General features: G+C 44.7%; 1 protein-coding gene across 13 annotated transcripts in view; it reads right to left on the bottom strand.

The window, feature by feature from the left end:
• IL17RD (interleukin 17 receptor D) overlaps nucleotides 1-18,870 on the bottom strand; it is a 138,104-nt gene that overhangs the window by 99,619 nt on the left and 19,615 nt on the right. For 2 of the 13 annotated variants that reach the window (XM_053296307.1, XM_053296308.1), the window contains exon 1: nucleotides 17,264-17,608. The exons of 9 other annotated variants lie outside the window; for them this stretch is intronic. In XM_053296307.1, coding sequence (XP_053152282.1) covers nucleotides 17,264-17,395 — 132 coding nt within the window. In that variant the 5' untranslated portion in view covers nucleotides 17,396-17,608. Of the gene's footprint in view, nucleotides 1-17,263; nucleotides 17,609-18,870 lie in introns of those variants that run through there. 2 more of the 13 variants (XM_053296306.1, XM_053296315.1) reach the window with 2 other exon arrangements.

Below are 18,870 nucleotides of genomic sequence, written 5' to 3'. Positions count from 1 at the left end.
CGAATTGGTGGTAACTAGAGATGGACCTCCTCATATGACCTTAACGTGTGGTGGGGATCATGCAGAAGAAGGCGCTCTCTAAGATAAGATCATGCTTGGCTGTTAAGATCTCTCTAAGATATGACCTTAAGATATGACCTTAAGATCTCTCTAAGATATGACCTTAACGTGTGGTGGGGATCATGCAGAAGAAGGCGCTCTCTAAGATAAGATCATGCTTGGCTGAAGGAACTGGCCTCTTGGGACCAGACCAGTAAAAAGTCTTTTACTTGCTTCCTGACCCACGAGTGGCACACAGGTCTCCACTCTTGTATCCTATTTTCCTACTTGTTTCTGGGGAGAGAAGCCCCTCAACACCAGCTGAGCAACAAGTGTCCCACACACCATCAGAAGGGATCCAGGTATCCTAACAAATCTCTGCTCCAAACACTTTTGCTCCTTTCCTGCTCTCTTTAAAGTCTAAAGCTGTTCTTTAAGACCGTTTCTCTGGCCAGCCTTGAGTGAATTCTAATTCGGATCTCAAGCTTAAATGCCTCTTCATGAGCTTTAACTTAGTCTTATTGGTATTATCAGTCTTGTTAGTTTTAGTAGTTAACATTGTGTGGCTTATTAATCAAGCTTTCCTTTCTGTATCCCTAAACCCCCAAATAAACCTGACTATATTTGACCTCATCTCTCTGTCAGTAATTTCCAAGACTGAAGCTTTGCACAAATTTATTCCGTAATGAGCTGCTCACTTTAGATTCGCTCCCCACACAAGCCTAAAAGTTAGTTAGGGGTGGTTTGTCAACACCACAGAGCCATTTCATTAACAGTACAGGTCTGAACAAAGTGCACAGCAGGAAGGATTTCTATAAAATTGGGAGACACCAAGAACACCTATACAATTGCTGACTGATCTTGATGCCTTCAGTGAAATTCAGAGATCATCATAGGACACAAGGCAGGCAGTTTCTAAAGTATGTTAGGTCCACCACTCATTCCAGAATTGAGTAATGAAGTCTGATTAGAACCTGGACATTCATAAGTGACTAAGCAAATTGGCTTTTTAAAATTTTCACAATCATCTCAAACTTCTTAGGAATAAAACTTATTTACCTACTATCCTGTCTACTATATAAATTATCAAACAAGTATAGTTAGGTAATCCCCGGGGATTAAAGTATTAGAAATGTGGGAGTTAACAGAAAGATCAAGCATTTCAGAAAGGAGAGCACTATTAATTAGAACTCACAGCTTGAGTGAAGGGCATTTTACAAGGAATTCTTATAAGGATCACCTTGAAAGCTTTTGATGCTGAGGAAACACCATAACCTTTTTCTTCACACAAAAGCAGCCATCAGCAGAGCACAACCAGATGTTACCTTTTCTTAGTTTCTGTAAACCTCCATGACCTCCTTCAAATTAAAAAAGGCAACAGCATTTTTTTAAAAGCTGCAGGAGCTATCATTAGTGAAGCATTCTAAGGATTTTCATTAATTCATAGCCAGCCAACCAGGAATTTTCCCACAGCCGTATACAAAAAAAGTCAGGGAAGTCACTGAGTGCTTGGCTGGATCTGAATATGGACAGAAGTAAGATCAGAAATATCTAGTCCCTCCCACTAGAGACATAGGAGGGTTAGAAATTAAAACCTAAGGCTGCCCGCTAAGATTGATAATATGCTCTACCAGGTTTTGCTTTATCACTGAATCCATTCATGTCAAACTATTGAATATACTTTCACACTATTTTGAAAAGGAATTAAAACATTTCCCAATTATAGGAGTGTTCTTACAATGTTTACATATCTCTTTAAAAAACGCTGTGCATTGATAATTAAAGCTCAGTTTGTCCTTCAGACCTCATTACAGTCCCATGCTTGTCACACCATTTAACAGTGCATTTTATTTTGCAAGAAATTAAACATGTGTGACTTTTGCAATTTGTTGTAAAACTGAGGAATCTTTCAATAACTCTAATGTGCAGAGTGCAGTTCAGTTATTTACTGAAATTTTTATATTATGCTTTTTAAACTAATTTTTTATGAATGACTGTATTTTGTTTTATTGTGTTTTAGTATTGTTGTGTTGGATATGTTTGTTATTTCTATTTCTGCTGGCCAATGGCTGTAATAAAATTGATGACGATGAAATGTTTATATCTTACCTTTCTCCTCACTGAAACTTTGAGTGTTTCGGTAATAATGAAAGCTTAAAGAACGAAAAGAAACCCCAACAATTCAGAAAATGAAATAGCAGGACAAATAATTACAACAGCAGAGAAGGCCCTCTTCCATGTCCCTGCCAACTGTACCTCCAGTGAGGGCTAGACACAGAGTGGATCCTCTTCTGATAATCTGAGTGGACAAATAGGCTCATGCAAGAGATGCTTGGTACTGGTCTAAGCCATTTAGACCTAAAACTTAAGTGAACTGGTCCTAAGCTACTTAGGGCTTTTAAATGCAACAGACAGCACTCTGAAATTGAGCCAGAAAATTCAACAGAAGCCAGTGCAGATGGAACAGAGGAATTCCAAGTTAAAAGAATAAAAGTCAATCAGATTAGTTTACATTTTTAAGTCTGAGACATTGCATAGTCAAACAAGTGTGGCATTAACTTCTCTGTGCCTTTCACTGTTTGACACTGGCAAGACCCTTCTAATTTGTATGCACAGATCACCACACAATTAGCTATAAGAAAGAAGTGCTTGATAGCTCACAATTGTACTTTTCATTAGGAACTCTTTCACTTTGCATTTGAAGTGTTCAACATACAAAAGTCCTAAAGCCTGAAAAAAGAAACTGTGCAGGAAATGTTCTTCCCCCAGACCACAAGAGAAACACCTGGATAACAGATTTAGGATTTTGAGCAGGCCACAGTCTGTGCCTTGCTCATCTGTGACGCTGAAGCAGCAGATGGGAGAAGAAAAGATTACATTTGAAAATCTAAGCACAGTGACTGCATTCAGGTGTAATATCAAACCATAGTTTGGTGTTACATGCATGAGCAGAGTTTTATACTTCCATGCTCCATCCTTCCTTCATATGTTGGGATTTTTAAACTAGTTTCCTGTTTGTCAGCAGACCATAGTTTGTGAGTACATCTGAGCACAGAAATCTGTGGTTTGCTCAAATCATCTTTTGCTCTTAAACTAGAATCCCAAATGAGGATCAAACCATGGTTTAGGATGCTGTTTTAAGGGTAAACCATGTTCATATATAATGTTGAACTGTGGTTTATTAAAAGGGAACACTTCTGCTTGCAAATGAAGAAGGAGGAAAAAGGGAGAACCAGAGCATGCTGACTTAAAGGTAAACTGCAGAGAAACAGAACAAGTAGGGGGCTAGGGGGGAAAAAACACACAGAGAGACTTGGGAAGGCACAGTCCAGGGATACAGAGAGGTCTAGAAAAATAAAAGTATGACTTACTGTGAATGGTTCTTTCTCCATAGTATACAGACATAGTATTAACCCATTCCTACGATGGGTTAATCGCTCTTACTTGCTCCAGAGACAGGAAGGTGTCAGGTGGATCCAACAGTTCACTGGCCCTGCCTCCATACCCAGCAGGAAGCGGGAGCTGGTCTCCCCCAGTTTCTCAAGTAGTTGTTCCGCTGCTTGAGAAGAGGTTCCCAGCAGCAAGTGAGGTTACAAGGAGAAAGAGAGGTAGAGGGGTTAGAGGGAGAATGAAAAGGAATACTCCAGAGAAGTTGGAGAAAGAACCATTCACTCTAAGTCCAACACTTCTTCCTCCCACAGTGTAGGAGGTCATTGTTCCTATGATGGGATGTACTAGAGCATTGCTGTCAGGGAGGGAGTGGATCAATCTGTCACTACCTGGTGGAGCACTGTGTGCTCAGAAGTGGCCTGTGCAGACTAGAAGGCATTGATTTTATCATGCTTAATGGAGGGAGAAATGGAGGACCAGGTAGCAGCTCTGCAGATCTTAGCTAATGGAGCCTGAGCTGAGAAGGCCGCAGAAGTAGAGGTGCTGAGCATGGAGTGGGCTATGATTGACTATGGTACTGGAAAGTAAAGTCCTGGTAAGCCAGAGTGATGCATGCCTTGATCCACAATGCCAAGGACCATGGAAACCTTGGAACCCAGCAATTTTGGAGGAAATGGCATGAATAGGGATTCGGATTTACGGAATTCCCTGGTTCTGCACGTATATATGTGCAGGGCCCTGCAGACATATAGCTTATGCCAAGATCATTCCTTCAGGTGAGCTAGTACTGGGCAGAAAGATAGCAGGATGATATCCTGGGATCAGTGAAAGGAAGGCTTAACCTTAGGCAGGAAGGTAAGGTCAGCAGTAAGGACCACAGCACCCTGATGGAAAATGCAAAGCTCCTTCCTCACTCAAAGGGCTCCCAACTCAGAGACCCTGCGGGTCGTTGTGATGGCTACCAAAAAGAAGACTTTATAGGAAAGAAGCTTGAGGGAAACAGAGCACAAAGGATCAATGGGTGCTTGAATAAGTGTATTGAGGACCTTGTTGTGTTTCCAAAAGAGGAACCTAGGTACTGGGGGAGGGGCAATGTTAGAAATGTGAGGGTGTAGGGAGGGATGATTTGCAGACCTGAGCCAGAGAGGGCTGAACAGAGGAAAGGGCCGAAGCCTGGTGCTTCAGGGTGCAAGGGCAAAGAACCCAGTCTAGGCCCACCTGCAGGAAAGCAAATACCTCCGCTCCCAGCAGATGAAGGTGGCCCATGTGGCTAATAAATGCCATTAGTGGAAGGCTTGTATGAGGCCAAAATGGTATCCTGAACCAATTTGGAATAACCTCTCTTTTCTAACAGCGCATGCTCAACCTGTAAGAGCTGTAGCCTTTGTGGACCTGGAGGGATGAGGAGCCCCTGAGAGATAAGGTCCAGGCATAGAAGGAGGTGCCATGGAGCATCAGTGGAATGAGATCAGTGTCTGGACCAATGTGGAGTAAACAAAATCAGGTCCACTCCTTCGGACTGAGCCCTGGCTATCACTTTGGAGATCAGTGCAGTGTGCGGAAAGGCATACAGAAGGCCTCAGGGCCACGGAGACAACAGTGCATCTGTAGCTTCCGACAGGGGAGAGCTGAGCCTAGTGAAGCAACAGGGAAGCTTGTGATTGGCTGGTGCTGCAAAGAGGTCTACCAGAGGCTGCCAAAGATGCTGAGTAATGAGGTGGAATACCTTGGGGTAGAGACTCCACTCTGTAGATTTTAATGTCTCCTGACTGAGTCAGTCTGCCCAAGTGTTGGCCAAACTGCTGAGGTGCTCTGCCCTGATGGAGGCCAGGTGCTACTCTACCCAGTGGAAGAGGAAATTGGATTCCTACATCCATGACCGTGATCTGGTACCCCCAATGGTTCATGTGTGACTCGACAGTCATGTTGTTCATTTCGACCAGGATGTGACAGTGGAGGAGGAGGAACTGGACAAGGACCAGTCTGGTTGCCCAGAGCTCCAGCCAGTTGATGCTGTGGTGGATCTCTAAGGGGCTCCACCTTTCTTGGGATACCTGGTTGTTGCAATGAGCTCCTCAACCTAAAAGACTGGCATTGGAAGTTACTACCACCCTGAGGAGTTCCCTGAGAGGGAGACCCCTGGCTACTGCTGGGGAGATCCACCACTGCAGGGAGCAGTGAAGCTGGTTGGAAAAGGGAACTGGCCTGAGTAAGCGAGCCATGATCTGTGATTGAAAGGGGACCACTGAAGCAGGCATGCATGCATGCATGCATGCTGGTGTACCCAAGCTATGCAATTGAGGCAGGCAATCATGGTTGCTAGGACATGAGAAAGTAGCATGAAATCCACCAATGAGACGCATAAAGGAGTAGGAGATATAAGCTGGCATTTCCTCTTCCTCCTGTCTTGAAGAAGAGAGTTGGTTGCCCTCATGGTATCAAACCACACCCCCAACTACTGCAGAGTCTGTGTTGGGGTGAAGTGGCTCTTGGCCTCATTGACAATGAAGCCATGCTGGCAAAAAATGCACAGGGTCTGGGCTGTGTCCCCCTATGCCTGGGGGCGCAGAGAACTGATGTGGATATCAATCAGGTCAACATGTACACAAATCTTGCAGTCCCATGTGTTCAGCAAGAGCTGCCATAACCTTGGTAAAGACTTTCATTGCCGATCAGAGGCGGAAAGGGAAGCACTGTACCAGAAGTGCCTGCCATTGTAGCATAACCACAGGAACCTGCGGGTGTTCTGTGGGAGGATGAGTACATGCAGATAAGCCTCTGACAGGTCTATGGAAGCCAGGAAGTCCCCCGGCACTATGGCCTCTTTGATGGATTTGAGGGTGCGGAACCTTTGAATAAAGCAACTGAGGTACATTAGACTGAGGATTGCTCTCCATGATCCATCTCTCTTGGAGACCAAGAACAGAAGTCTCCCCCGCCCCAATTTCCTTTAATGCAATAAGCATACAGTATATAAACATAATAATACATGTGTTTAAGGGATTTCTCTCTCTCTCTCTCTCTCCAGTTATATTCACCAAGAATAAAGTTGAGTAGACACCTCAACATATGTCTGTCAAGGGAATTGCTTGGATCTGAGGCAGATGGAGAATGGCCTGGTCCATAGCCTGCCGCTTGACTGAATTCATGTAGACAAGAGATGAGATGAAATGATCATGGGGAATGGGAAGTAGGTCTAGTGAGTGAGTAGCCATTCATGAGTGTCTGCAGAAAACCAATGGTCATGTGTGGATCCAAAGTCTGCCCCCTATGTGAGGGGAGCCAATTCTGCTAATGATTAAGATGGGATCCACCAGTGTTGGCCTACTGCTTATAAGCTAGTATGAATCCTGCTTTGGTCTTGGCCAGCCACTGAGGGCGGTCTGAAACTCGGAATGTGTGGCTGCCCCTGGACCTGGTAGGCACTCTGTAGGAAACAAAAGGAAGATTTAGAGTGGTTGGTTCAGAAGGACTGGCGTTTGACCCTGTGACCTAAGGACAGGTTTTCTTGTCACATGTCTCCACCAGGATGGAGGCAATATTGACCTTGGACCTGTGATCAACATGCCAGTTCTTGAGCCTCATTGTCTTGTGGAGGGCAACCCCTGAAGCCATAGACCAGGGCACTGACTGGAGAGAATCTAAACTGGTGTCTGCCACGAAAGCAGGTGCCTTGCGAGCTTACTGAGTCCCTGTTGCAACCTACTCTGGCCCTCCGGAACTTCACTAAGAAGCTCCTTGGCCCAAATTATAGCAGCCCTAGCAAACGGAGCTGACTGAGGAGATCCTGATCCTTCATGGACCTTACAGAGAAGCAGGTCCATCTTTCTGTCCTCAGGTGATTTGAGCTGAGCAGCCTCTGGCCCATGAACAACAGGAGTGGCCAACTGAGACATTACCTCACTGGGCAGGGTGTAAAACTTGCAGGGAAAGAATCCATTGGACTTTGTGGAAGCAGGGGTACTCCACTCTGCCACCACAGTCTTATAACAAGTTCTAGTAAGGACTAATGAGCCTACTTTCCTTTCACTGTCTCTACAACTGGACTAAATCTGGGGGTCTACAAGTTAGATCTCTTGCACCTCAAAAGTTCACACTTCCACCATCTTGGATTGGGTTAGATAACATTGTCAGAATCTACACTGTTGAGGTGTCCCTACGTGTCCTTACAGCTGTAGCAAATTTGGTTCAAATTGGTTAGGCAGTTCACCAGTTAGCCCACTTGCGCCTCAAAAGTTCATGCATCCCTCATCTTGGATCAGGGTGGATGACATCACAAACTATGCTGTTGAGGTGTCCCTACAACTATACCCGTTTGGGTTCATATTGGTCCAGGCGTTGCAAAGTTCATGGGGGCGGGGACATACCCATGGACGGACACACACACACACACACATGCACAAAGCCAGGTGATATGGGAGGGGGATAGACACACCCTGTGGGGCAGCTGTAGGGAGAGCCTCCTGGGCTAAGGTAGAATTAGCTGCATCTGCCGAGTCAGAGGAGGTAGACCAAGCTCTAATGGCCATCATAGCCTTTGCCAAGAGTACCACAAAGTCTGCTGAAGGAAAAAAAAGATGAGTAATAGATTGGGACTGACATGGCAGAGTCCTCCTCTGGAAGCTCACCCTCCTCCTTTTCAGAAGTGCCTGGGATAAGGGGTGATCCTGATTCTGGGTCTGACTCAGATGCCTTGAGTGTGACTCTGCCAGCAGGCCACAAAGGCCTCCTAGGATCAGGAGACGTAGGGCCGAGCACAAAGAAGAATGATGATTTGATCTCTGTCTCTCTGCTGGTGCCTTGAGCAAAGAGCCTCCCTGAGAGGTAGACCTGCAGAGGTGGCCAAAGATGGGGCTTCAACTGCCCCATCCCATGGCATTGCCCCAAGGGCTCCAACCTCCCCATGTTCCTAAACCAGGCCAGAATCACCGGCCTCACCAACATCGAAACCCTCCTAGGTCCTATGTGAGGTCCTGTCCCAGAATGGGGGTGGGTCGGTGCTCAGATCAAGAGCCTGGATGTGGGTGGGGGGCAATCTGAGGAGATGGCCTACTCACCACTTGAGCAGTTCAGGTCTTCTCCAGATGGGCTGCCTGACCAGCAGCAGAACCCAAAGCCTGAGCTGTTGCAGTGCCCACCACTGTAACTGATGTGGCGGACCAGCCCATGAGGGAGGCAGAATGCTGGGCTGCTGAGAGGCCGAGGTAGCACAGAGGTGTGTCCACATGGAAGGACCAGGCTCAAAGCCTAACGCTGCATCCCCTGCAGTCAGAGAAAACAGGAGAACCTGTTCTCCCAAAACGGAAAGTGCCCCTGCTGGAGCCACAAAGAGGCTGCCTACCAACAGCTCCATGGGGGCACACTGCCCGGCTAGAGGGCACATGGCTGTGATGAAAAGTGGCATGGCTAAGCTCAACATTGGCAGGACTGGTGCAGCCTTACAGGAGTGGCTTCCTTGCTGTTCTGTGGAGGCGCCACTGTGGGAGGCATTCCCACATGGGGCTGCAGAGGCACCTCTATGAAAGTTGTGCCCATGTGCAGCTGAGCCAGTGGATCTCTGTCGAATGGGACTGGATGCTGAGGCTGTGCCGAAGGGGCCTGGGAGAAGAGAAGAGAGTTCTCTGACCCACCCCACTGCCAAGAGAAGCAGCTGCCGCTTGATCCTTTGAGGACAAGCCTGTAGGTAGTTCATTGACATTGATAGTCTGCTAAGGAGAAATCTAAAATGAAACCAAAAGCAAGGCTAGGAGGCAGTCTGTGGCTACTTGCCAGAGCAACCACCTCCTTTCCAGACTATCGATGACCTTTACCAGGGAATGGACAGAGGGAGTGTGAATCTGTTGGTCTTCTTGGATCTCTTCTTGGATCTCTCGGCGGCGTTCGATACAATTGACCATGGTATCCTTCTGGGTCACCTGGGGGAGTTGGGAATAGGGGGCACTGCTCTGCAGTGGTTCTGTTTCTGTCTCTCAGGTAGATCCCAGATGGTGGAGCTTGGTGACAGTCGCTCCTCAGAGCAGGAGCTGTTATATGGAGTCCCTCAGGGCTCCATTCTGTCACCAATGCTTTTCAATATCTACATGAAACCGCTGGGTGAGGTCATCAGGAGGTTTGGTGCTGGGTGTTATCAGTATGCTGATGACACCCAAATCTACTTCTCCCTTTCACCTTCAGGAAATGGCACTCATTCTCTAAATGCCTGCCTAAATGCCTGAGTACCCAGAATGCTGGGGGGCAATATGCTAAATCATTGTAAACCGCTTAGAGAGCTTCCAGCTATAGAGCGGTATATAAATGTAAGTGCTATTGCTATTGCTACAGTCAGTAATGGGCTGGATGAGGGATAACAAATTGAAGCTGAATCCAAGCAAGACAGAGGTGCTCATTGTGGGGGCTCAGAATCTGAGGAGTGAGTTAGATCTTCCTGTGCTGAATGGAGTTACACTCCCCCAGAAAGAGCAGGTGCGCAGTTTGGGAGTACTCCTGGACCCAGGCCTCACCCTGGTTTCTCAGGTGGAGGCCATGGCCAGGAGTGCTTTCTATCAGCTTAGGCTGATTTGACAGCTGCGCCCATTGCTTGAGGATGACGACCTCAAAACAGTGGTGCACCAGCTGGTAACCTCCCGGCTTGACTATTGCAATGCGCTCTACGTGGGGCTGCCTTTGTACATAGTTCGGAAACTTCAATTAGTTCAGAATGCGGCAGCCAGATTGGTCTCTGGGGCAACTCGGAGAGAACATATTATGCCTATTCTTAAACAATTGCACTGGCTGTCGATATGTTTCCGGGCAAAATACAAAGTGTTGGTTATTACCTTTAAAGCCCTGAATGGCTTAGGCCCAAGTTACGCAGAAGAAGCACCTTCTTCTGCGTGATCCCCACCGCACATTAAGGTCATCTGAGGAGGTTTGTCTCCAGTTACCACCAGCTCGTCTGGTGGCGACTCGGAAGCGGGCCTTCTCTATAGCTGCTCCGGGGCTGTGGAATGCGCTCCCTGAGGAAATCCACAATTTGAATTCTCTATTAGCCTTCAGGAGAGCCCTTAAAACGTATTTGTTTGGCCTGGCTTTCCAGGGTTTTAAAACCTGTCTTAATATTCTAACCCAATTTGAGGGCTTTTAATCACTGTAATTGTTTAATTGTTGTTTTAAAATGTTTTTAAATTGTTAATTGTTATATTGTTTTTAATTTGTTTTAGCTCTTTATTGTTTTAGTGGTTTGTTTTAATTGTAAACCACCCTGAGCCCATTTTGGAAGGGTGGTATATAAATCAAGAAAAATAAATAAATAAATAAATAAATAAATAAATAAATAAAGTGCCATACTGTGCTCCACAGGTCTCCAGCTGTCCAGTGATGCCCCCCCAACCCCCTATTTTGTAGATTTTCTGCAAAAAAATCTCAGTTAAAATTTTGTTTTCAAGTAACAGCCACAAAATGGCTCTGCTCAGCAAAATAATGGTTAGAAATGACCTCAGAGGTATTTCCAACCACCCAGGAAACATGGACACATGGATTTTAACCCTTTGTTTAACTATGTATACCAAGGTTGGGTGCACATGGCCCAACTGCAGATACGCAAAACTGTGGGTGCTGGGGCCATAGATGACAAGGTCCAAGAACCTAGAACTCCAAGACTTCTAAACTTTTTAGACTTCTAAAAGTAAAATCACTTTATGGCTATTTTTTGAAGTGACAAGTAAAAGCTAAATCATACATGAAGAGGATATCATTGTCAAGAGAATGCAACTGATGTGCTCATCTTATTTTTGGTAACTCAAATAAGGCTGTGTTGTACCAAACCTACAGGGCTGTGGAGGCAAGGTCTTTTTTCAAACATTAAAGATCCATCCCCATCACAAATAAAAACTACAGTATTCAAGTGACATTTATAATAAAACAACACTATGCTTCAAGAATCTGAAATTGGCTTGCAAATCATCATTTACGTGTGGCAAGTAAGACGTGTCCCTAAGGGAGGAGGAAAGATCAGTAAAGAGGGAGATGAATTCCAAATGCTGCTTAGGACCTTTAAAGCAAGACATGACCTGGGACCAGGTTACTTTAAGGACCACCTACTCCTGTATGAATCTGTCCAAGGCTACAGATCAGTCTCAGAGGCCTGGCTTTAACCAAATATGCTTGGAAGGGACGAAGCCTTTTTGGTAGTACTTCTCTTCCCCCACTGCATGAGAGGAGTCAAGTTCCTTCTTTTAAAATGTTTTTAAATGGCATTTGAAGACTTTTAAACTTTTGTCTGGCTTTTATACTGTAATTTTATTATATCAGTTATGCTGGCCTTGGGCAAAAATAAACAAATACATATATACATATATCAATGAAACTTGTCTCTGTTTTTATTGCTCACTTGAGGGAAAGAAATGCTGAATCATCTCTGCTGAGCTGCTTGGCTAGGCTTCTCCTAAAACTATTCTGTAATTATTGGTAGGTTCAGAATGCTGCCACCAAGCACCCTAAAACCTGCAGAGAACCTGACCAGTGGATTAGGTGCTGTAATCCAAGGTTCCCCTTGTCACTGGGTATTGGGCAAATACAAAAAACCCATGTGTAAGTTTACGTGGGATGAGAAAACTGATAGCTGCTGAACATCTGAGGATATGTTTGCACCAGAGAAAGTCTCCCTTCGCCCCCCCCTTTCTTGAGCTAAAAACCAACTCTGAGAGGCTTGTAAAGAGAACAGATTTTAAAAAACAGTTTTATTCAATTACTACAGATTGATTCCATCTGAGGCTTTCTAAGATACAGTTAAGAATACTTAGTAGATTACAAAAAATAGGTTCTCTTAGGTACAAGAGGTATATGTTTATAGAGACTTTTGCAATGCCCTAACATATACCAAAAGGTATATGTTTATAGAGACTTTTGCAATGCCCTAGGTAGGATGAGCATAGGCTAATATTTCTTATTTCAATTACGTTGCAGGTAAACTATAATAAAACAGTATCAGGAATATGCAAAACACACACCAAAGAAATATAGGTTTCTTACGTGCAATCTGACTAACAAAATGTTCTCTATGCTGAATTCCCTTTTCCTTGAACTCACCCAATTCCTGAGGAGAATCAAGCTTCCTGCAATCCTTTCTTTTAAGGACCTACAGTTATTCCATGACAGAAACCTCCATGCTGGGTTCAACCAGGAAGAAGCAAACTCCATTGCCCCTCACTAAGCCTTTCCACACCTGCTTCTCTCCAACAAAAACTGTCCTTCTTGTTCCCAAAATTCCCATCAACCGCTCTCTAGGTCCCACCCACCTGGTGTACTGATTGGATGCCCTGGAGTTCACTAGCATGTCAGTCAAGACACGGGTTCACTCCCTGTTAACGCTTTAGGGGCAGGGGAGTTTGGTCACTACAATACTAAATACTATGTTCTAGTATTTTAGTGGTGCAGTTGGGAAATATTTGACAAGCAGAAGGTTGCTGGTTCAAATCCCTGCTGGTACTATATCGGGCAGCAGCGATACATGAAGCTGCTGAAAGGCATCATCTCATACTGCGTGGGAGGAGGCAATGGTACAGCCCTCCTGTATTCTACCAAAGAAAACCACAGGGTTCTGTGGGCACTAGGAGTCGAAGTCAACTTGACAACACACTTTACCTTTACTGATTTAAACTGTTGTAAGTGCACTGTGCCAGTTTTTACAGGGGAAAGTAAGATATAAATAATTAAAGTATAAAAATTGAGAGCTTTTCCAAACAAGGATATATAGCATTTCAGTACCAAAACATACACAGAAAGCATTTGGCCGCCCCTCCCTCCCCTCAAAAGAAATCGATACTCATTTTTCTCTCACTTCACCTGATCCTGTTACAATCCAGCCCTGCATCCAGGTTAAAGAGGTGGAACCTGGAGAGCAAATGTGATGCAAAATTTAGAACAGGCAGTTGCTGTACAGTCAGCAACTACTCAGCCCACCCAGTCTGTCTCCACTATATCATGACTCCTCCACACAACCATCACATAGTTCTGGCTCCCAATGTTAAGAACTTGCCAGCAGTGAACCTAGCAACCCCGTTTCATGAACCTGTTCCAGTGCACTGGTGCCAGGAACTTCTTGAGAGTCTTAAAAAACCCAGAACCATCCTAATGGCCCAAAAGAAAGATGATGGTAGTAGGAATCCAACTGGTTATATCACATTACCATTGCAATTTGCCACACTGTGCACGCTGCACAACGCCACAAGTTTGCTTGGAAACTTTAGAGTTGTTTAATAGGGCGGTGGTGGTGGTGGGAGTACTACAATGTTAGGATACAGGTTTATGCCCAAATGCACAAAAACATCATCAAAGCAGAAGACTGAGCACCAAGTGCTAGGGGTGAGCACAAACTGTGGCTCAAGCACTGGTTCAGCACTGCACAGAGGGGAGGGGAGCAGGGAATGGGAGCTTTAAGAAAGATGAGAGCAGGCCTTTACCTGCTCTCCGCCACCTCATGCAGCTTCCTGCTGGGGCGGTACCTGGGTGGCATTTGTCCCAGGTACCTCTGCACGGTGCCAGTACGCACATAGAGCCCACTATGTCCCAAGTACCGCTGCACAGCATCAGTACACCTAAGTGCTGCTGAGCACACAAACGGCACCCGAACAAGCACAGATGCCATGTGCATGCTGGCACTGCACAGGGGTACTTGAGATGAGTGCCACCCCAGCAGGATGCTGCAGGGGGTGGCAGAGAACAGTTATGGACCTGCTCTGCTCTTTCTTAAATGTAGGTTCGTGCACACTTCTACCCAGTGCTGTATTTACAGGGCCCCTACTCTCTCTATTAATAAGAATAGTTGAGCAGCTGCTGTGGGGGTATGGGGACACCAAACGACCTCCTTTCCTAGCAGGTGATCAGTGTTGTCCGCATGGACTGGACACTGCCAGTTGTGAGGTTTCCAACTTGCACATGGTTTGGAATCACTGCACATGCGCTCATGGTATCTAGACTGGGCTCCTCACAGCAGACCTAAAAATTATTTTCATATTTAGATTCTGAAGAACAATTTTTCTTGAATTGTTGGCCAATGAAGCCTTCTGTTTTTTTAATTATTTATTGTTTCTTGTTTACACAGTCAGACAGGTGTTATTGACTGGTTTGTTTTATCCAGACATCAATTATTATTATTATTACTATTTCCTTGTATAATGCAAACTCATTGGCAAGCCCCACCATTTAAGAAGAAGTAAATGGGCAAGTTCACATCAAAGCCCTGTCCTATCATCTTTGGGCTGAGCTTCTGGAAAGGGCAGCTGGTCTTTATTAAGCCTTTAAAAATTTTGCTCTTTGGCTTTAATTAGCCAACTTCTATAACACAACATGCATGTTTCCGAGCATGCTTCCTCAGACGTTTCACTGAATTCAAAGGGGCTTACTCTGTTAAGCGTGCCAGTGTGCACAGACAACTTTCTAGAATGTACAGCATATCCTACTGAACTCGGTACGGCTTAACAGATTGAGGGTTTAATTTTTTTAACATGAATGTATTACAAAAAGCTACACATTTGACATCAGATTTATCATTACAAATCCGGAAAACTTTATGTCTATCAGGGTATCAAAATACTAGTGTCAACACATTCTGAATACTGTTTTGTTACTCCACAGTTAGCCTGCAAGTGTTTTTACAGTATTAAATTTATCAGCTGTAAGATTTCCCAGACCATTTGAGTAAAATATACTCAGGATTATAATATAAGTTCCCAAATAATTAAGAAGATATTATAACCAACATATTTATTCTATTCATTCAAGTCAATCTTAAATTTTTAAAAAAGTTTTCATCTTTTTAAAAAGTTCCCATCCCCTATCTATACAATACTCACTATAAATAAGCTACACTAAGGGTATCTGTCTGAATAGGATGCAATTACTTCAGGGCTTGTGCCTTTTCAATCAGTCAGTGTCCCTGCAGTGTTTAGAGTGGCAGAGGGGAAGTGGCCTGTGGTTAAACAGAGGAAATACCAAGGAATTTTAATAGAGCAAATAGTCTTTTTACTTCCTACAGGGTAGCACTTCAAAGGCAGTCTTGCCCCAGAGCAGACAATGTGTTACAGGGGCCATCAGTCATTTAATAGTATGTCAAGTCTATTCAAAACTTACATGCAGCCTAAGATAAATACTACACAAACAGGACAATGGGTCCCATCCTGCAGTCAGATCTTGGAAAAATCTCCCTCTCTGTATTCAGTTTAAACTTTTTATGCCAAAAGCAAGATTGCAGAAACATGACCGCTATATTTTAAAAATCAACACACAAAAGAAGTTAAGAGGCTACAGAAAACACAGATTAAAGCAGCCAATGGTTTAAAAGCTAGTTAGAACCTTGAGTTTGTTGTAACTGAAAACAGGGTAGTTTCCTGACACTGATCATGAGTCTAAAAGGCTGTCTTCTTCCCCCTTACAAGTTTAAATATAAGGAAGAACTTTTATCTTTACACTAGATTAAGTTCTAGGTTTTAATCAGAAAATGTAATTTACCCCACTACATTCTTGAATGCTCATTACAAACAAAAAACGAACATCGTTAAGCACTTAGCCTTGTTAGATATATAGGACCTGGTGTATGTGCCCTGTTAAAATATGCAAACAAAACACCACACCACTTTTGTTACGTGAAACAGTAAACAAAAGACAACTGAATGTAGTTTCCCTCAAGATCAGTTAACAAAATTCAGGATGCAAATATGCCCAGGGGAGAGTTATGTTCTTTACAAAAGCTGAACTGCTTTTGCACTCCCCCACCCCCTGTTCTAAAGGTATTTTTGTGGACACTCGGCCTTTCCCGATTCCCGTATGATTCTCCCGACAAATCTCAATAAGGCTTTTTGTTGATGTTGTTGCTGTAACTTTCCCCCCTCAGTGTTATGATCTGAACCCAAGGAAATCTCTGTGACAGTCTAACAAAAAGACAAAAAGGGAGAGGCAATGAAAGTCACTCATGCCTTCGACAAGCGTTCATCTGGAATCTTTAATAAGGCTGAACATGGAATGGAAAAACCAAGTCGGTTAAAGAATTTTTTAAAATTCATTCTCTCTCTCTCTCTCACTCACTCACTCACACACAATCCGGAAAACCAATGAAGGGGAAACTTTGTAACTAGAAAGATAGAAACAGGGTAAAGCTCTAAAACATTCTTTTATCACCTTCTCTCTCTCTCACATACATACACACACACACACACACACACACACACACACACACACACACACGGTTCCCCTTCGGTCTAATGACCAGGCCTGTAGCCAACTCAGCCTCGAATCATTAAAATAACAAAGCCCAAGCGATCGCCTTTTATCCTCTCTCCCAGGGCAGGTCTAGTTAAGGAAGGGGAGGGAGAGGAAGGGGGGCGAGGATAAAAGACCTGTTGAGTGACTTCACACTTGTAAGCTTCTCCCGTCCCCTGGTCCTCCCTCCCTCCTCCGGCTTCTTTCGGTAGGCAATGAAACTTCAGCACCACCAACCATCCCAACAGAAATGCCATTTCTTCACATCATTAACAGCCAAATGGGTGTGTGTGTGTGTGTGTGTGTGTGTGTGTGTGTGTGTGTGTGTGTGTGAGTCAGTTGCACCTGGTACAAAAATGGCAAACAGCTGCCCAGGCAAACACACCACCTGTGAGTGTCCCAACAGTGTGTAGGCTCGGAAGCACCCCTTGGCCCCACAAGACAGCCCGTAGCAAGACAGCCTTGGCATCCCCTTCCCCGGTCACCGTAAGTCTGAAGAAAGAACGCAGAAGTGGGGGGAGAACCCACTCAACCCAACTCACCGCTGTTGAATTTTTTTTTTTTAAAGTCACCCCAAAACAAAAGCTCCTTCCTTCCTTACCCTCCAGCCACAAGCATCGCCCACGGGCACTTTCCTGCTGCTGGTCCCTCCCGCGGACACGGCAAGCCGCTGCCCATCGAAACAGGCAGTGAGAGAGAAGAAGAAGGAGCAAAACTTGAGCCAAGCTGCCATCGTCCGTCTTGCAGCTGCAGAGACCGAAGCTCGGAATCAAAGCTCCAGAAGCAACTTCAGGTTGGAAAAGGCGGGGGGCGCGGGTGTGTGTGTGTGTGTGTGTCAGAGCTGCACGCATGCGCGATGCAACACACCGAGACATATGTCCATGCGAAGTTCTCGCCTGCCTTCCTTCCTTTCTCCCCTACCTTGCCAAGGATGCGAGAGGAGGAGGGGCTGGAAGGGACAACCACTACCATGTGTCTAGGTGCAGAGGTCAATTGCCCGCCCACCCTTTTCTAAAGCTTTATTATTTAATTTGCAACATCTGAGACGCAGTAAAATCAAGTGAGACGTTTCTTTACTTCCTTAGCTCTTGCATCAAAGGAAGAGGGAAAAATTGTTCTCACACACACACACACAATCAGTCTCCCAAAAGGAGTTGAAAGGAATGCAGACGAGGATCTTTACAAAGAACATTGCATGTTCGCCCTTGGGCTCTTTATAGGTCTACAGCCAGCGGGACTAACAGAAGTTCGAGATAATTAGTCGAAGTAGAGATATATTTGTTCCTCTCTTTTTCTTTCCTTGTCATGTAAATAGAGGGGAGGTATCTAATCATCTAGTGTCTTTTGACCCCATTTAAATATTTTCCTAAGCAAATTGCACCAGGCACTAAATGTTGTTCCAAAGATAGTTACATTCCAACTTTTATGCATAATCATAGGCATAGTCATAGGCAGCTGCACTCCTGCAAACTCTTAAATGTGTGCATAACTTTGCATAACTTTGCAGTACCACCAAGTAAGAGATCTTGTGACCATGGCAAACAGTTAACTGAAAATATCCGATACCAGGTACCAAACTGGGCAGGGATTCATTAACTGATCGATCTACATTACCAGACAGTTTACTGGTCAATGACCGAAATAAATTTATCTATCATTACCAGACAGGCAAAGCCATCTAATGGCACAGCAGGGAAATGACTTGCCTAGTGAGTAAGAGGTTGCTGGTTCAAATCCCCGCTGGTATGTTTCCCCAGAATATGGGAAACACCTATATCAGGCAGCAGCGATATAGGAAGGTGCTGAAAGACATCATCTCACACTGAGCGGGAGCAGGCAATGATAAACCCCTCCTGTATTCTACCAAAGAAAATCTGTGGTTGCCAGGAGTCGACCCCGACTCGAGGGCACAGATTTACAACTTTACCAGACAGGCAATGATAGCTTTGGGTAGGCAGGACATTACTCTACTACGGTCTTCAGTGCCAAGGTCAAGTCATTCTTTCTGGAAAGTGAATGACATGGGGCTTCAGGATGATTCCTTCCTATTATATTCATTAGATGAGTATCTCCTCCCCTTGGCCAGATCCAGATGTTCACCAGGGCCTCTCCCTCACTCCATTCACTGACTTTACCTTTCCAACACACACACAGAGACAGAATAATATACATGGATGCTGTTCCACCACATGGTCCCTGCAAATAAAT

The sequence above is a fragment of the Hemicordylus capensis genome, chromosome 2 (assembly GCF_027244095.1).
Source record: "Hemicordylus capensis ecotype Gifberg chromosome 2, rHemCap1.1.pri, whole genome shotgun sequence".
NCBI lineage: Eukaryota > Metazoa > Chordata > Lepidosauria > Squamata > Cordylidae > Hemicordylus > Hemicordylus capensis.
The sequence above is the reverse complement of the archived record's forward strand: the minus strand, read 5'-3'. Positions and strand labels throughout refer to the sequence as shown.